General features: G+C 34.3%; 1 protein-coding gene across 1 annotated transcript in view; it reads left to right on the top strand.

Annotated features, from left to right (window-relative positions):
- The window catches only part of LOC100777959 (callose synthase 10), a 59,603-nt gene that overhangs the window by 43,787 nt on the left and 1,321 nt on the right, over positions 1-14,495 (top strand). Inside the window, exons 28-50 of the mRNA XM_006578619.4 lie at positions 413-507; positions 1,548-1,638; positions 1,724-1,884; positions 1,974-2,083; positions 2,474-2,608; positions 2,762-2,830; positions 2,931-3,102; positions 3,943-4,057; positions 5,278-5,397; positions 6,235-6,350; positions 6,450-6,533; positions 8,836-8,948; positions 10,314-10,366; positions 10,448-10,624; positions 10,721-10,768; positions 11,173-11,331; positions 12,006-12,119; positions 12,212-12,300; positions 12,395-12,553; positions 13,180-13,282; positions 13,486-13,605; positions 13,809-13,859; positions 13,991-14,173. Coding sequence (XP_006578682.1) covers positions 413-507; positions 1,548-1,638; positions 1,724-1,884; positions 1,974-2,083; positions 2,474-2,608; positions 2,762-2,830; positions 2,931-3,102; positions 3,943-4,057; positions 5,278-5,397; positions 6,235-6,350; positions 6,450-6,533; positions 8,836-8,948; positions 10,314-10,366; positions 10,448-10,624; positions 10,721-10,768; positions 11,173-11,331; positions 12,006-12,119; positions 12,212-12,300; positions 12,395-12,553; positions 13,180-13,282; positions 13,486-13,605; positions 13,809-13,859; positions 13,991-14,173 — 2,637 coding nt within the window. The remainder of the gene's footprint in view (positions 1-412; positions 508-1,547; positions 1,639-1,723; positions 1,885-1,973; positions 2,084-2,473; positions 2,609-2,761; positions 2,831-2,930; positions 3,103-3,942; positions 4,058-5,277; positions 5,398-6,234; positions 6,351-6,449; positions 6,534-8,835; positions 8,949-10,313; positions 10,367-10,447; positions 10,625-10,720; positions 10,769-11,172; positions 11,332-12,005; positions 12,120-12,211; positions 12,301-12,394; positions 12,554-13,179; positions 13,283-13,485; positions 13,606-13,808; positions 13,860-13,990; positions 14,174-14,495) is intronic.

Below are 14,495 nucleotides of genomic sequence, written 5' to 3'. Positions count from 1 at the left end.
TTTCACTGAGTTTTGGTTAGCCAACCAATTTTTTTCATTGTGTTTGTTTTTGAGTTGATTTTGACTGAGTTTGCATTGTTTACAAAGATCCTATTTAACTCAGTTTCTAAGTCTACAAATGTAACTTAGAGTTTACTAACAATTTCAACAACCTCGTTTATATTGTATGGAGGTAGAATTAAGTACCTTGTACTAACCTGAGAAAAGCAAATTTAGTGGTATTCTAAGTCTTTGATTGCACTCAACCTGAATGAATTATGATGAAAGTTTTATTATGATAAAAGATTTGAACACCTAAATCATAGAACCAAATAGAATATCTTATCATTTATTCGTGTTTTCAAGGTTTCTTTATATATATTAGTTGTGGATCATTCTTCATTACTTCCGTGAAATTATATATTTATTTCAGATTCGAAATGATCCTGAACTTGCTAAAGGTGCTGCAAAAGCTGTACATGACCTGTATGAAGTTGTTACTCATGAACTGGTATCTTCAGATTTAAGGTATATGGTTGCATAACTCTGATTTTCTAACCTATGTTTGGACTAGTATTTTTTTTGGTTAAAATTAATATTTCTGTCCTTTAAGTGAAGAGTTGATCTTGATTTTGCTCTCAATTCTGATATTAGTTTTCATGCCTATGCTTTTGTATGACATTTGTCCTACTGTAACAGGGTTAGATGTTAGTTAAGTTGTTAGAATCTTGGTTATCACTCCAGAAATTTGGTTATTCAGCCTCCATTGTCCTCTTCCATTTCTCCTTGATGGAGGGCGAGGTGGGCAATGCCCCAATTTAAAGTCCCATTTTTTTTCCCTATTTAACCATTAGTGAAATAGATTGAGGGTTCCTCCAGATGTTAAATTACGACAAACATATCTAAAATTTATGTAATTTCATCATCTAAAACGAGAGATCGAAATCTGAGCACTAAAACTCAGTTTTGTCAAATCTCGATTTCAAGCGCACATTTTTTTCCAGCAATTATTGAGATTGATTGAGGGTTCTGCTAGACATTGGACTGCACCCAACATATCAACATTTTGTACGATTTCGTTTGCTAAAATAAGAAAATAAATTGGATTGTTTTTTGTGACTCATTATCAACATTTTGTACGATTTCGTTTGCTAAAATAAGAAAATAAATTGGATTGTTTTTTGTGACTCATTTTCCTCACATTTTGATTTGAAAATGGACATTCTGCCAATAATTTATTGAATTTATTCGGGGCCTCCTCTTGCCGTGAATGTGCATCCTTCTCCCTAAAGTTTTGTTGTTTTGTGGGTTACACGGAGAATCAAATCTGTATCATGATGACCCAGTTTGTTGTTCTACTGATAACCCAGTCCCTGTTGAGGTTCTGGGGAACTAACGGTGAGATTTAATGGTGTATAACGGAAGGAAAAATGTGATATGAAAACCTAAGTTGACTAAACTCAAACGAAAGTTAGCAGTTGAAATTGAAATCAACCTATAATTTAGATGACAAAAATACTAAATGTCTTTCTTTCCCTGAATTTCCTGTACTCATTTTAATTTTCCAGGGAGAATCTTGATACATGGAACATTTTAGCTAGAGCTAGGGATGAGGGACGCCTTTTTTCTAAGATAGTATGGCCTAATGATCCTGAAATTGTAAGTACCTTCTATTTGCATACAAGTCATCTTTTTTTTGCCTGTTTAAATACATTAAAGTATTTTTTTTTCTGGTTTGTTGTAGAAAGAGCTTGTAAAGAGGTTGCATCTTCTTCTTACTGTAAAGGACTCTGCTGCTAATGTTCCAAAAAATCTTGAAGCCAGGAGAAGATTAGAGTTTTTCTCAAATTCATTATTTATGGATATGCCTTCAGCAAAGCCTGTTAGTGAAATGTTGCCATTCAGGTATATGCATGTGTAAGCATTAAGATTTTCTTTTGTTTTCTTTTTATCCTTCATATTCACCTTTTCCTTTTGTTTTTTGCTTGTTATAGTGTTTTCACTCCATACTATAGTGAAACTGTGCTTTATAGTACTTCCGAATTGCAAAAAGAGAACGAAGATGGCATATCTATTCTTTTCTATCTTCAAAAGATATTTCCAGGTAATGTGTCTTATCTCTTAGATCCCCCTTTGCTAAGAATAAACATGCGTCAATGTTCAAAACTCTTATGAGGTTCCCAGTTATCTCCTGTTATCATTCCTAAAGATTGATTATGCATGTAAATTTCAACACTTAGTTGAATGTTAGTTGGTTTTGGTTTGCCTGCAAATTTCAACAGTTCCATGATCACTCCGTTGTGTTTCACAATCATAGCCAATTTGAGATGGTGAAGAAATGAAAGGAAAAGTGAATTTATCTCATTAATATCTGTTGAGAAGAAGCTATACTGAAAGCTTGATCTGTTTGAAGATTGGTGAAGGACAAGGAATGGTTTTTGGTATCTTGAACTGGGTAATTTTAGGATTGACCTTGAATTATTTTCTATTGCAGATGAATGGGAAAACTTTCTTGAAAGAATTGGTCGAGGAGCATCCACTGGGGACGCAGAACTTCAAGAAAGTTCCAGTGACTCTTTGGAGCTTCGATTTTGGGCTTCTTATCGAGGGCAGACTCTTGCGAGGACAGGTAACAAGTTCTTAGCGTATATCTTATTTGTCTTCCTTTATGTTTCTATAGGACATAATTTGAGGCACGACTACTGTATTTCCACAAGTATTGGTTCCCTGATTACACCCAGCCTATGATGTTTCTTCATTCCCTTATTGTTTGGGTTTGCAGTGCGTGGTATGATGTACTATAGGAGGGCTTTAATGCTGCAGAGCTTTCTGGAGAGCAGATCACTGGGAGGTAGTTGCATATGAACATTTTGCATTGCAGTTTGTGATTCTGATTTTCATTCTAATGAAGTTTGACATGGATATTTGCTGGCAATCTGTTGTGTCAATAGTGGACAATTATTCTCAAAACAACTTCATTACAAGTCAAGATTTTGAATCATCTCGTGAAGCACGGGCACAGGCAGATTTGAAGTTTACTTATGTTGTATCGTGCCAAATTTATGGTCAACAAAAGCAGCGGAAGGCACCAGAAGCTGCTGATATTGCTTTATTGTTGCAGAGGTATCAATTTGTGTGCTTATTATTTTCAAGTGCATTCATGATAATATACTATGTATGGGTACGCATATTGTGTACCTTAAAATGTGTTTTCAGGAAGCATCGGGGCATTGAACTTCTTAATTTGTTTGCATAAGAATTTTATTATTTTAAAGTAAAAGCTGTTCTAATCAGGGAGGATATTGCTTAAAGTCGTCTCATTAGGATCATTTTTGTTCTCAAAGTTTTTATCGTGATATAAAATTTGTGGAATCACTATCACTGGCGTTTTATTGAGTAAACCCTCATTCTCGTCCTTGAGATAGTAAGCATTGATCACTTTAGTCTCTGACTTTATAAAATCCTCAATTTCCATAATATTAACATCCACTTTAGTCCTTTTTGGTGCAAACCAATAGAAAATGAAGTGAAAAAGGAATAGAATTAATGACTCTTTGCAAGATTAGGGGATAAACAGAAGATTTGTTGGAATAAATTGACCAATGCGTATAATTTCAAGGACTAGAATTAGAGCTTACTCTACTTAATTTCATAGTTATGTGTGTCAAGAATAGAGGATTTGTTGGTAAACCTCCTTAATTGCATTCACCCCTAGCCCACCTTAGTTGCGGCATCTATGCGGGCTGCTTTAGTTGCAGCCTCAAGGGTGGTGATTTAGCCTCATATTGTGGTGGAGGGATTTGGGTAGAATTCATTGGGTCATAGGTTCTAATCTCAGCACGGTCATTATTCACGTTAAAAGATAAATAGAGGATATGTTAATAACTTTTTTTTTTGTTTCATTTTTCTTAACTTTTTTTTGCTATCTATTACACAACATTAATATTTTGTCTCTGTTATCAGGAATGAGGCGCTCCGGGTTGCTTTCATTCATGTTGATGAAAGTACAACTGATGTAAATACTTCAAAAGTGTTTTATTCAAAGCTTGTCAAAGCTGATATAAATGGAAAAGATCAGGTGGAGAAAAACTTCTACGGATGTCAGCTTCTGCTCATCAAATAGTCTTAACTTTTTTTTATAAGTGCAACATATAATTTAGCATTTTCTTGCTGGTGGTGTTATTATTGGTCTTTTTTTTTCACGTTATATAGATTGCAACGGATATTTATGCTTAAAAACATTTGAATTTTCTCCGTTGCATAGTTAGCTTGGGTGATGTTCTAAAAATATTTCTATGTTGTTGATTGGTCATGGAGGGCCGTGTTGCAGATCCAAAAAGGCTTGGACTCTGCCAGCAACATTTTTAAATCTGTTATTTTTTGATTATTTTAGTTGTTTTTTATAATTAGTCATAAATGGATAAAATCAGGCTCAATAATAATTTTCCTTGTAAACTGAGTTCTCCAACCATTAGGTTCTCGAAGGCTTTTGGTGGGAGTGGGACAAGCTAGTGTTTGTGGCTATGGTTAACCATGTTTCTTGTTTATCATTTTCCAGAATTTATATATGATTTTGTTTGAGCTTGCTAATCCTAAAATTACTTCTGTCAGTATCTCTCTTCTGTCATTCTGTTGAATGTAATATTTTGCCTTCTTTTTGGTGCAATTCCTAGTTACCAAACTTTTCGTATTGTTGATTTAGTTCATAAAGTTTCTTATTCGAAGCTAAACAAAAATATGACTGCCATTGAATAATAAAATATTGTGCTTTTCTGTGGAATATGTATATTGTTTTGTGTTCATATTCTCTAGTTTCTGCTCTGTGCATGGTTCTTCAGAGGGAGTATTTCTCCCTCGAGGTGCAATTCTTTTCATTGCTTTTTGGCTTACTTTTCCCCTTTGTTTTTGTAATTTTCTTGAATATTATATGTTTTTCATCAAAGAGGCTTTTTTTATTAATAAATTGCTTTTAATGTGGTAATATATTGTTAATTGTTGGCTTACTTTGTACTTGGAGCTTTGATAATTGTTGGCTTACTTCTAAATTATGTAATTAGTTTATTCTTTTTTACTTCATACCAAGAATTCTTTGTCCTGCTTTTTATTTTCATTGCCAATTTTCTTTTCTTTAGCCAGATTGAATGCTTTGTCAATCATTCTTAAAAATAGAACTCTCCATGCTAGTCTGGGATATCATATTCCCGCTTTGAATTATTAGGTTATTATTCAACTCTAACATTTACTGTTTTATCTCGTGTATCTTTTCTAATGCATTCTTTATTTTCATCTGGTACATAGGAAATATATTCTATTAAACTTCCTGGAGATCCTAAGCTTGGGGAAGGAAAGCCTGAAAACCAAAACCATGCCATCATCTTCACTCGTGGTGAAGCTGTTCAAACTATTGACATGAATCAGGTGAAGATATGTCTCATATGGTCATTTGTTCCTTTTCTCTTTGCCGTCTGTAATACCTTTTTTTGTTATTACAAGATGCTTTTCATTGTGCTACAATGGACAAATTAACAGGAATTAAGGAAAAGGAAGGTTCTTTCAGTTTCGTGCTTTGCTGTGTTGAAAATGTTATATATATGTTTTAGCTGTGAGGCTTCTCTTTTCATCCGAGTTCTCATATTACATTGTGCATTTTGAAATAACTGGACTTCCACCATAGATTTCAAACTTAATTAGCTGTACATAATGTGGTTATGTTTTTTTTTTTTTTTTTCATTTGGTGGCTCTGTTAATTATGATGTGCTTGGGTCATTGAATGTTTAAAATTATTTGTATTTTTATTTGAATCTAGTATTTCTGTCACTTAATTTCATGCAAAAATAGATGCTTGTCTTTTTTTAAGCTTATGTTCCTTCAAAAGCCTTAAACATATTATCAAGTATGGTATATTCTGTATTTGTTTATGACTTGGCAGAACATGTGTTGTTGACCAGACAAATTATTTACTATTAGCTTTTATGCTATGACTGTTGTAAATGCACTTCATCATTGTTAATTTCTAGAAATGGGAGGGACATAATCCTGTTGTGGTCAAGGCATTCACTAGATTTTTATCCTGTTGAATGAATTTCGCTTTTACATGTCATTTGGCCTGTTGCATACTTATTGACCTTGGATTAATATGTGGTTCACCAGTCTTTAGTAGAGAAATCCCTCTTCCTCTGCCCCCAACTGTATGTATGTGAATGAATGAATGAGGAAAGAATATTTAATCTGATATCTTTTTATTTATTTTGAAAGGACAATTATCTTGAAGAAGCAATGAAAATGAGGAATCTTCTGGAGGAGTTCCATGCGAATCATGGCCTTCGCCCTCCAAGCATTCTTGGAGTGAGGGAACATGTTTTTACAGGAAGGTTGGCATCCACATATTATAAATTGGATAAACAAAGTGATACTATTAAGCTTTGACTGCCTTATCTTGCTTACATATTGCTTGGTTCATACGGCTGCAGTGTCTCTTCCTTGGCTTGGTTTATGTCAAATCAAGAAACTAGCTTTGTAACCTTGGCCCAACGAGTTTTAGCAAATCCTCTCAAGTAAGTTGTGTTTACTGTTTGATTGTCAATGGAATTGATTGGCAAAATTTTCTGATTATTTAAAACTGGCCAATTGATAGCATAATACAGCTGGACATTTAAAGCCAATTTCTTTGGAATTGTAAATATGTCATTTATTCCTGAATTAATTTAGCCAATTTATAATCCATTTAGCTAAAGCAAATGGATGAATATTAGCTTGTATTACTGTATTTATATGAGAATTGTTCACAAGAGAAGACAGTTTTTCCCCTAGACATTTGTGAGTTTGACATTGATAATCTGTACTGAACAAAATTAGTGTAATTAGTTAATCATAAATTTAATCTTTTTGTTTTTATTTTAACTTCATCCATTAAGAATGTTACTTCTAGGATTTGCTTCTTTATTACATTTTGAATATTTTGGGTTTGATTTCCTGTCAGACTATTGGCTGGCTATTAATGTAGTTTTTTTCTCTTCGATGAAATTATCTATGAAAGTCGTCTTTGGATGAAAATATGCTTGGATCTTGTCCCACACTGATACAAATGCATTGATCCAAGAACTCGAGTAAGCATCGAGCTTGAGAGCATTGATTGAAGCCAAACAAGGAGAAACTAATCTTGTTTCTACCACATTAAGAAGAGAGGATTAACGCGATCAAGGTCGCAATCTTCATTAGAGACATATTGCGGAGGGATGTGCAACTAAGCGATTGAGTCCAAGCATAGTAATCACTGGCTCAACTTGCTGTCACCGGAGCAAGAAGTTTTTATCATTTTACTTTTCGGTGGTTTGATGCGAAAAAATTGTTGTAGGGAATGAAGAAGAGGAAATATCTTTGATTTATCAGAACAATGCTGCATCAGAGTTGTTCGCAGGAGTCACACTGAAGTTGTTCGCCGAAGTTAGAACGCTGGAGTCAGAATCGCACCAGTGTCGCTGGTGTTAACCGGAGTTGCATCAATATTGGTGGAAGCCATGGAAATGGATCAGAGTGCTCTGGATACCATGTAGAAAGTATAGAGAAGAGAAAAGGGATTTGTATATTGCATTGAGAAAATATTACAAAAGGCACTGTAGTCTCTTAGAAGAGCAGTATTTAAACACAACTGTCAACCAACTATAGTTATAAAGCTAACTAGAGTTAGTTACTCATATACACTTTCATACTTTTAATATGTTTGGTTAGTATTCCAGAGTTCCATTTTATGTGTTGTTGTAGTTTAATACCAACTTTTGAAGAATCTAATTGTTAGAAAGCTGCCTTAATTGTGGTCCCCCCTAGCCTGCATAAGTTGCGGCCTCTTTGGAGCTACCTTAATTGCTGCCTCAAGGGCGGTGATTAAGTTCCACATCGGCTAGTGACATGGTCAAAGTAGTGTATATAAGTGGGAGACTACCCTCACCTTATAAGTTGGTTTTATAGGATTGAGTTAGATCGAAACTCAAATTCTAAGATGGTATTAGAGTCTATCCTAGATTCATTGTTGGGCCACCTGCATTTGCCACGCTTAAGGTTGGAAGTTTTGGGCATGAGGAGGAGTGTTGGAAAGCTGCCTTACTTGCAGCCTCCATTGTTGGGTTCACCGAGCCTGCCTTAGTTGCAGCCTCTTTGGGGGTTGCCTTGCCTTAATTGCAGCCTCAAGGGTGGTGGCTTAGTCCCACATCAACTCATGATATGGCCAGAGTAGTGTGTATAAGTAGGAGGCAACTCTCACCTTACAAGCCGGTTTTGTAGGGTTGAGTTAGGTCCAAAGCCAAATTCTAAGACTAATGCTTTAGAAATTGTTTGAATGTTGCCTTAATTGAAGTCGCCCCTAGCCTCCCTTAGCTGCAGCTTCTTTGGGGGCTGCCTTAATTGGATCCTCAAGGGTGGTGGTTTAATTCAACATGAAATAGAGATGACTTAATTTGAGTTTATAAAGATTTGTGATAGGAACAGATAAGAGAGAGAAAATAGATCTTGTATTATGACAAGAAATTTTACAATTAGTTACCATACAGAGATTCTAACTGACTAACACTGTTAACCTAACCATGACACAGTAATCATAGGTAGCTTTTAACTAACAGAGTTATACTCTTGCAAGCTTGGACAGTCATCACGTTAAGAGCCAATTTTGTAGGGCTGAGTTAGGTTAAAACCTAAAGTCTAAGATCATATTTGAGTGTTGTGGTTCTCCAAAAGTTATTATCATCCTTAAAGCTTAAAATGCCAATATCTTCATTTTCAATTTTATATTCTATCAAACAATGCATTTTTGTAGAGATTTTGTTTCAGTTCATCCTGTTTTTGATTGGGGGAAAAATCTTGCAGAGTTCGCATGCACTATGGACACCCAGATGTATTTGACAGAATATTTCACATAACTCGAGGAGGCATTAGTAAGGCATCACGTGTTATTAATATTAGTGAAGATATATACGCTGGTAAGAATGATACCTGTAATATGTGTTCATTTGGGGTTACCATTGATCTTCTAGCTTAATTCATGTCATGTACTTTTAAATCTGAAGTGATATTATGATATAGTATTACAGAAATTACTTGATATCTTCTTGAGTCGTTTAAATTCATGTTTATAATCTGTTTGAGAACTAGCCTATGATGATGATGATGCCTGTCTTATTATTGAAGAAGCCTACCTGTTTTAAAAATGAAGCTATATTTCTATATAGTCAATGCCTTTTTGAAATTCTAGATTTTTCTTGCTCTTCATACATATTAGAGTTTAGAGAAAATGTAGAAGGAAAAGAAATTGATGGTGAGCCTTGGCACAGTGGTAAAGTTGTGTCTTGGTGACTAGTAAGTAGGTCATGGGTTTGAATCTAGAAACTATTTCTTTGCATATGCAAGGTTAAGGCTGCGAAAATGATCCTCTCTCATACCGTCACATAGCGAGGAACCTTCTGGCCCTGGGGTACATTAGTTAGTTGGTTTTTAATAGAAGTAAAAGAAATTGTGAAACTGTCATTAAGAGAAACTGTACAGAGGATGAAGTCTTGTATAGCCAAGTTATATTACATGCTGCTGAGTCAGCAACTAACTAACTTACTGACAGAATGGATGACACTGAAATTACAGTGAAATGACAACCATAAGTTGTACATATTGTTTTATAACCTGTCCTAACTGAAGAAGAATTACTTGATTTTGTGTCCGTTAATGAAAATTAACAGTATCTTTATGTTTCTGCCATGAATGAGTGGGAATACGGGAAAAGATAAGTTAGTAATAAAAGTATTAGATAGAAATTTAAAGTAGCACCTATTGAAGAAAAGATGACAGTTACTCACTCAAGATGGTTTGTTCATGTGAGGAGAAGAGAAACTGTTACAAAAAAAATAATCTTAACCTAAATGGTGCTAGTCCAGTAAACAAAGGTACATGACCCAGGAAGAGAAACCGTTACAAAAAAAAAATCTTAACCTAAATGGCCTTATATTTTTTTTTTTTTGTTGAACTCAATGGTGAGATTTGATCCATGTAGTTGACCTATTAATGGAAAAAAAAGTTGTTGATTTTGATGTTGGAAGAAATGAAATAAAAAATAACATGGACAAAGGTAGACAATGATTAATCATTATCATCTAATGTTGGGAGATCTAATGTATGAATTTAAAACTTAATATTATAAAATGCTTAGATCAGGGCTTGTCTCTTGTTACCTTCTGTTAGGCACAATGGTTATGATATTCTACTTTGAATACTCTTTCTCTTCCTAGGGTTTTTCCATTTATATATTATTGTTTTATATAATTAATATGATGAATTCAAGACATAATATACTGCAGGTTTCAACTCCACATTGCGGCTGGGAAATGTCACACATCATGAATACATTCAGGTTGAAAATACAAGTGAACTGTGGATGCATGCTGCTCGATGTAACTCTTTTTCTTTTCCTAATTGTTGCCTTCTTCTGTAGGTTGGAAAAGGAAGGGATGTTGGGTTAAACCAGATTGCCCTCTTTGAGGGGAAAGTGGCAGGTGGTAATGGAGAGCAAGTGCTTAGCAGGGATATTTACAGGCTTGGACAACTTTTTGATTTCTTCAGAATGCTTTCTTTCTTCTTCACAACTGTTGGTTATTATGTCTGCACCATGGTATAGTTGTTAGGCTCTCAATTTTTTTCCTGGATAAAATGTGTCATTGACTTGTCTTGGTTGTATAATTAAATTTTATTCTATTTTCTATTGCAGATGACAGTCCTTACAGTGTATATTTTCTTATATGGAAGAGCATACCTGGTAATCTGATGGGACTTGTTCAGTTATCTTTCTGTCTTTCACCACTTTTTGTCCTTCGTAATAGACTAACAGCCTAATACTAGTGAGGTGCTGTTAGCAAAAGCTACAGCCCTTGTAAACTGTTTTCACAGTTATTCTTACATATACTCTAATACCCCCCCTCAAATCTTACATATACTCTAATACCCCCCGTCAAATCTTGCAGATATTGGAACTTTTTATCTTTTAGTCACTTTTTCAGCTTAGTTAGGTAAAAAAATAAAAATTATTCATTTGATTTTGCATGTTATATCCTCAATTGAGCAGCAAAAAATTATTTAAATTCTAAAATTTGGCTAAATCTCATCATTCTAACTTATTTAAAAACTTATTTTCTTCCTTGATGGTGCTTTCTCTTTTTTCAGGCTTTTTCTGGTCTTGATGAAGATGTCTCGAAGAATGCAAAATTGCAGGGTAACACAGCACTTGATGCAGCTTTAAATGCTCAATTTTTGGTCCAGATTGGTGTTTTCACTGCAGTACCAATGATAATGGGTTTTATACTTGAATTAGGATTGCTGAAGGTTAGTTCATCATATGTTAAGAATATTTAAAATATGTTTAGATTTTGTTAGAATATCTTTCTTGATTGTTACTTTATTATCTTGTAGTCGTATTGTAAGTGGATGTTAGAATATATGAAAATAGCTTTTCATATCTTATATTAGTTTCCTTATTCCTCATTCTCTCTCAAGTATTGTAAGTAGATTTGTTTTCTGTAGTTATGATAAGTATAAAAGGTTTTAGTGCTCAGTGCTCTAGGTTGTAAGAAAACCAATTGGTTTGGTGACCGGTTCCCTGTTGGACTGGTCGGTTTAGTACGGTTCTGACAACTATGGTTTCTGTTGTTACATTTTTCAAATATATTTTCTGTTTTATTACTTGAAGCTGCTTTTTTCTTGCTTGTTTCATGGATTTCAGTAGAGAGAGAGAGAGAGAGAGAGAGAGAGAGAGAGAGAGAGTTATAGGAATAAAAGTATTATCAATGTTCTGATGTGATACACATTGAGAGATCTATTTATATTATACAACAAGGCTTGGCGTGCAAGCTACTGAAACCTAACTACTCTAGTATCCCTAATCCTGAACCTATAATTAAAATTCAACATGATTCTGATGTCTTTTTTATAAAAATATGAACCTATTCTTATATGGTCTAAATATCGTTTGTCTTGACTCTTGATGAAAATGTTTGCAGGCTGTTTTCAGTTTCATCACAATGCAACTACAATTGTGTTCTGTCTTCTTCACTTTCTCATTGGGAACTAGAACTCATTATTTTGGGCGTACCATTCTCCATGGGGGTGCAAAAGTATGTTTCTTGTTATCATTTTGTTTTTGGTGGGAAGCTTGAATGTATAGTTGTTCCGAGTGACTTAATTTGTGTTTGACTTTTTCCCATAGTATCGTGCTACTGGTAGAGGCTTTGTTGTTCGTCACATAAAGTTTGCTGAAAATTACAGACTATATTCTAGGAGCCACTTTGTCAAAGCGTGAGTAATATCTTTTGTTGATTTCTAGTTTTTTGGTTTGTTTGGTTGAAAGAAAATGCATTATATTGAGTATTAATTCTGTGCAACGCAACAGGCTTGAGGTGGCATTGCTTCTTATAGTTTATATCGCATATGGGTATGCAGAGGGAGGTGCTGTTACGTATGTTTTGCTAACTCTTAGCAGTTGGTTCCTTGTCATTTCTTGGCTTTTCGCTCCTTACATTTTCAACCCCTCTGGTTTCGAGTGGCAAAAGTAAGTTGAAAGCTGTTTTAATTACGTCCATGAGTTTTAATGTTATATTATCTTGATAGTAAACACCTATTTTGGTCCTCCAAAAGCATAAATGTTACTGTATTTTATCCTCTGATGATTAATAAATCAGAATGTTCCTTCAATGTTAACTTTGGATATCAAGCCAAGGCTGGACCAATTGTATGTCAACAATAACATTTGTTGAAAGGATTTACTGTAACATGTTTTGTCTTGGATGACCATACTTAGTCTTTATTTATAATAAGCAAATAGAATCAGTTTTGATTACATAGGATCAATCTAGTAATGAGTTATAGGTACTAAATCCCTAATTTCTATCTAATAATAAATAGGAGAATAAAATATAATCTGATAGCACTCAATGACTAATCTGAAATTAAAAATATATATATATATCGACACTAAAAAACACTTTGATGTCTTTATTATTGAAGGAGAAAACTACGGCAATTTTGTATTTTGGGAGGACCAAAATGGATGTTTTTTATTTTGATTTGATTGCAGTTAGGCTTTTAAATCGATCCTTTTTCATGTTCTTGGAAAGATGAAATTATGAATTGTGTGAACTAGTGGTTATCTTTCTAATCTGATTAGCTGGTAAACAGGACTGTGGAAGATTTTGATGATTGGACAAGTTGGCTTCTTTACAAAGGAGGAGTAGGAGTAAAAGGAGATAATAGTTGGGAGTCTTGGTGGGACGAAGAACAGGTTAACACTGATTTTTTCACTTGATTTTTTGTATGTTTTGGGATCAAAATGGAGCAATGCTTAAATTGATTGTTTCTTGCTATATTTTTGTAAGGGAGTTTCACTTTTTCAACCATATTCACATTTATAATCAATGTTATTTAATTTCTCACTGACACTGGCTCTATTAATTTAATTTCTAACGAGTGCTACTATTTTTGTAGATGCATATCCAAACTTTGAGGGGTCGTATTTTGGAGACAATTTTGAGTGCAAGGTTCTTCTTGTTTCAATATGGTGTTGTGTATAAGCTGCATCTTACCGGAAACAATACATCACTTGCGGTAAAAAGAATTGGCTTCATCCATGAATTAGATTATTATCATGTATTTAGTCCTAACAAAAAGCATAATATAAAATTTCTGCTTTGGTCCTGTACTAATTATATGTTCTACTCGTGTTTATGTGAAAAGACCTGTAGCTCCTAGTATTTCATTGACAAAGAGCTTTATATACGACTCTTAAAGATTCTGATAAATTTTTGTAGATATATGGATTCTCATGGGCTGTCTTGGTTGGAATTGTCTTGATATTTAAGGTTTGGGCTTTTCCTAATAATTTGACCTTATTTGTATTTTCTGTTTTTGTGGGAAGCTTTTTTTATCTTTTCATTTTAAGCTTTTTGAAGCACGTCTTTTTTTAGGATTCTGATATATTCTTGCTTTGCAGATCTTTACCTACAGCCCAAAAAAGTCTGCTGATTTTCAGCTAGTATTGCGATTTTCACAAGGAGTTGCATCTATAGGCCTTGTTGCAGCTGTGTGTCTTGTTGTTGCCTTTACTCCACTGTCGATAGCTGACCTATTTGCAAGCATCCTTGCATTTATCCCTACTGGATGGGGAATATTATCCGTGAGTTCTGATTTTTGTATGAATTTTCTTGTGATAATAGATGCCAGTGTGTTGGAAAGCCACCTTAATTAGGGCCTATCAAAATTAGTTCAGTGTCTCAAAAAGGGTCATCACCAACAGATAGGCTGGCTGGCCAGAAAGGCTTAGTGAAACGTAGTGTACGGCCACTGGTACGCCGACTCTCTGGGGGTTGAGATCTCACATCAACTAGAGATATAGTCAATGTATTCCTTATAAAGCTAAGGAAGTCCTTACTTTACAAGGGGTTGAGATCTCACATCAACTAGAGATATAGTCAATGTATTCCTTATAAAGCTAAGGA

The sequence above is a fragment of the Glycine max genome, chromosome 4 (assembly GCF_000004515.6).
Source record: "Glycine max cultivar Williams 82 chromosome 4, Glycine_max_v4.0, whole genome shotgun sequence".
NCBI lineage: Eukaryota > Viridiplantae > Streptophyta > Magnoliopsida > Fabales > Fabaceae > Glycine > Glycine max.
Note: the sequence above shows the minus strand (reverse complement) of the source record. Positions and strands in the feature narration are given on the sequence as shown.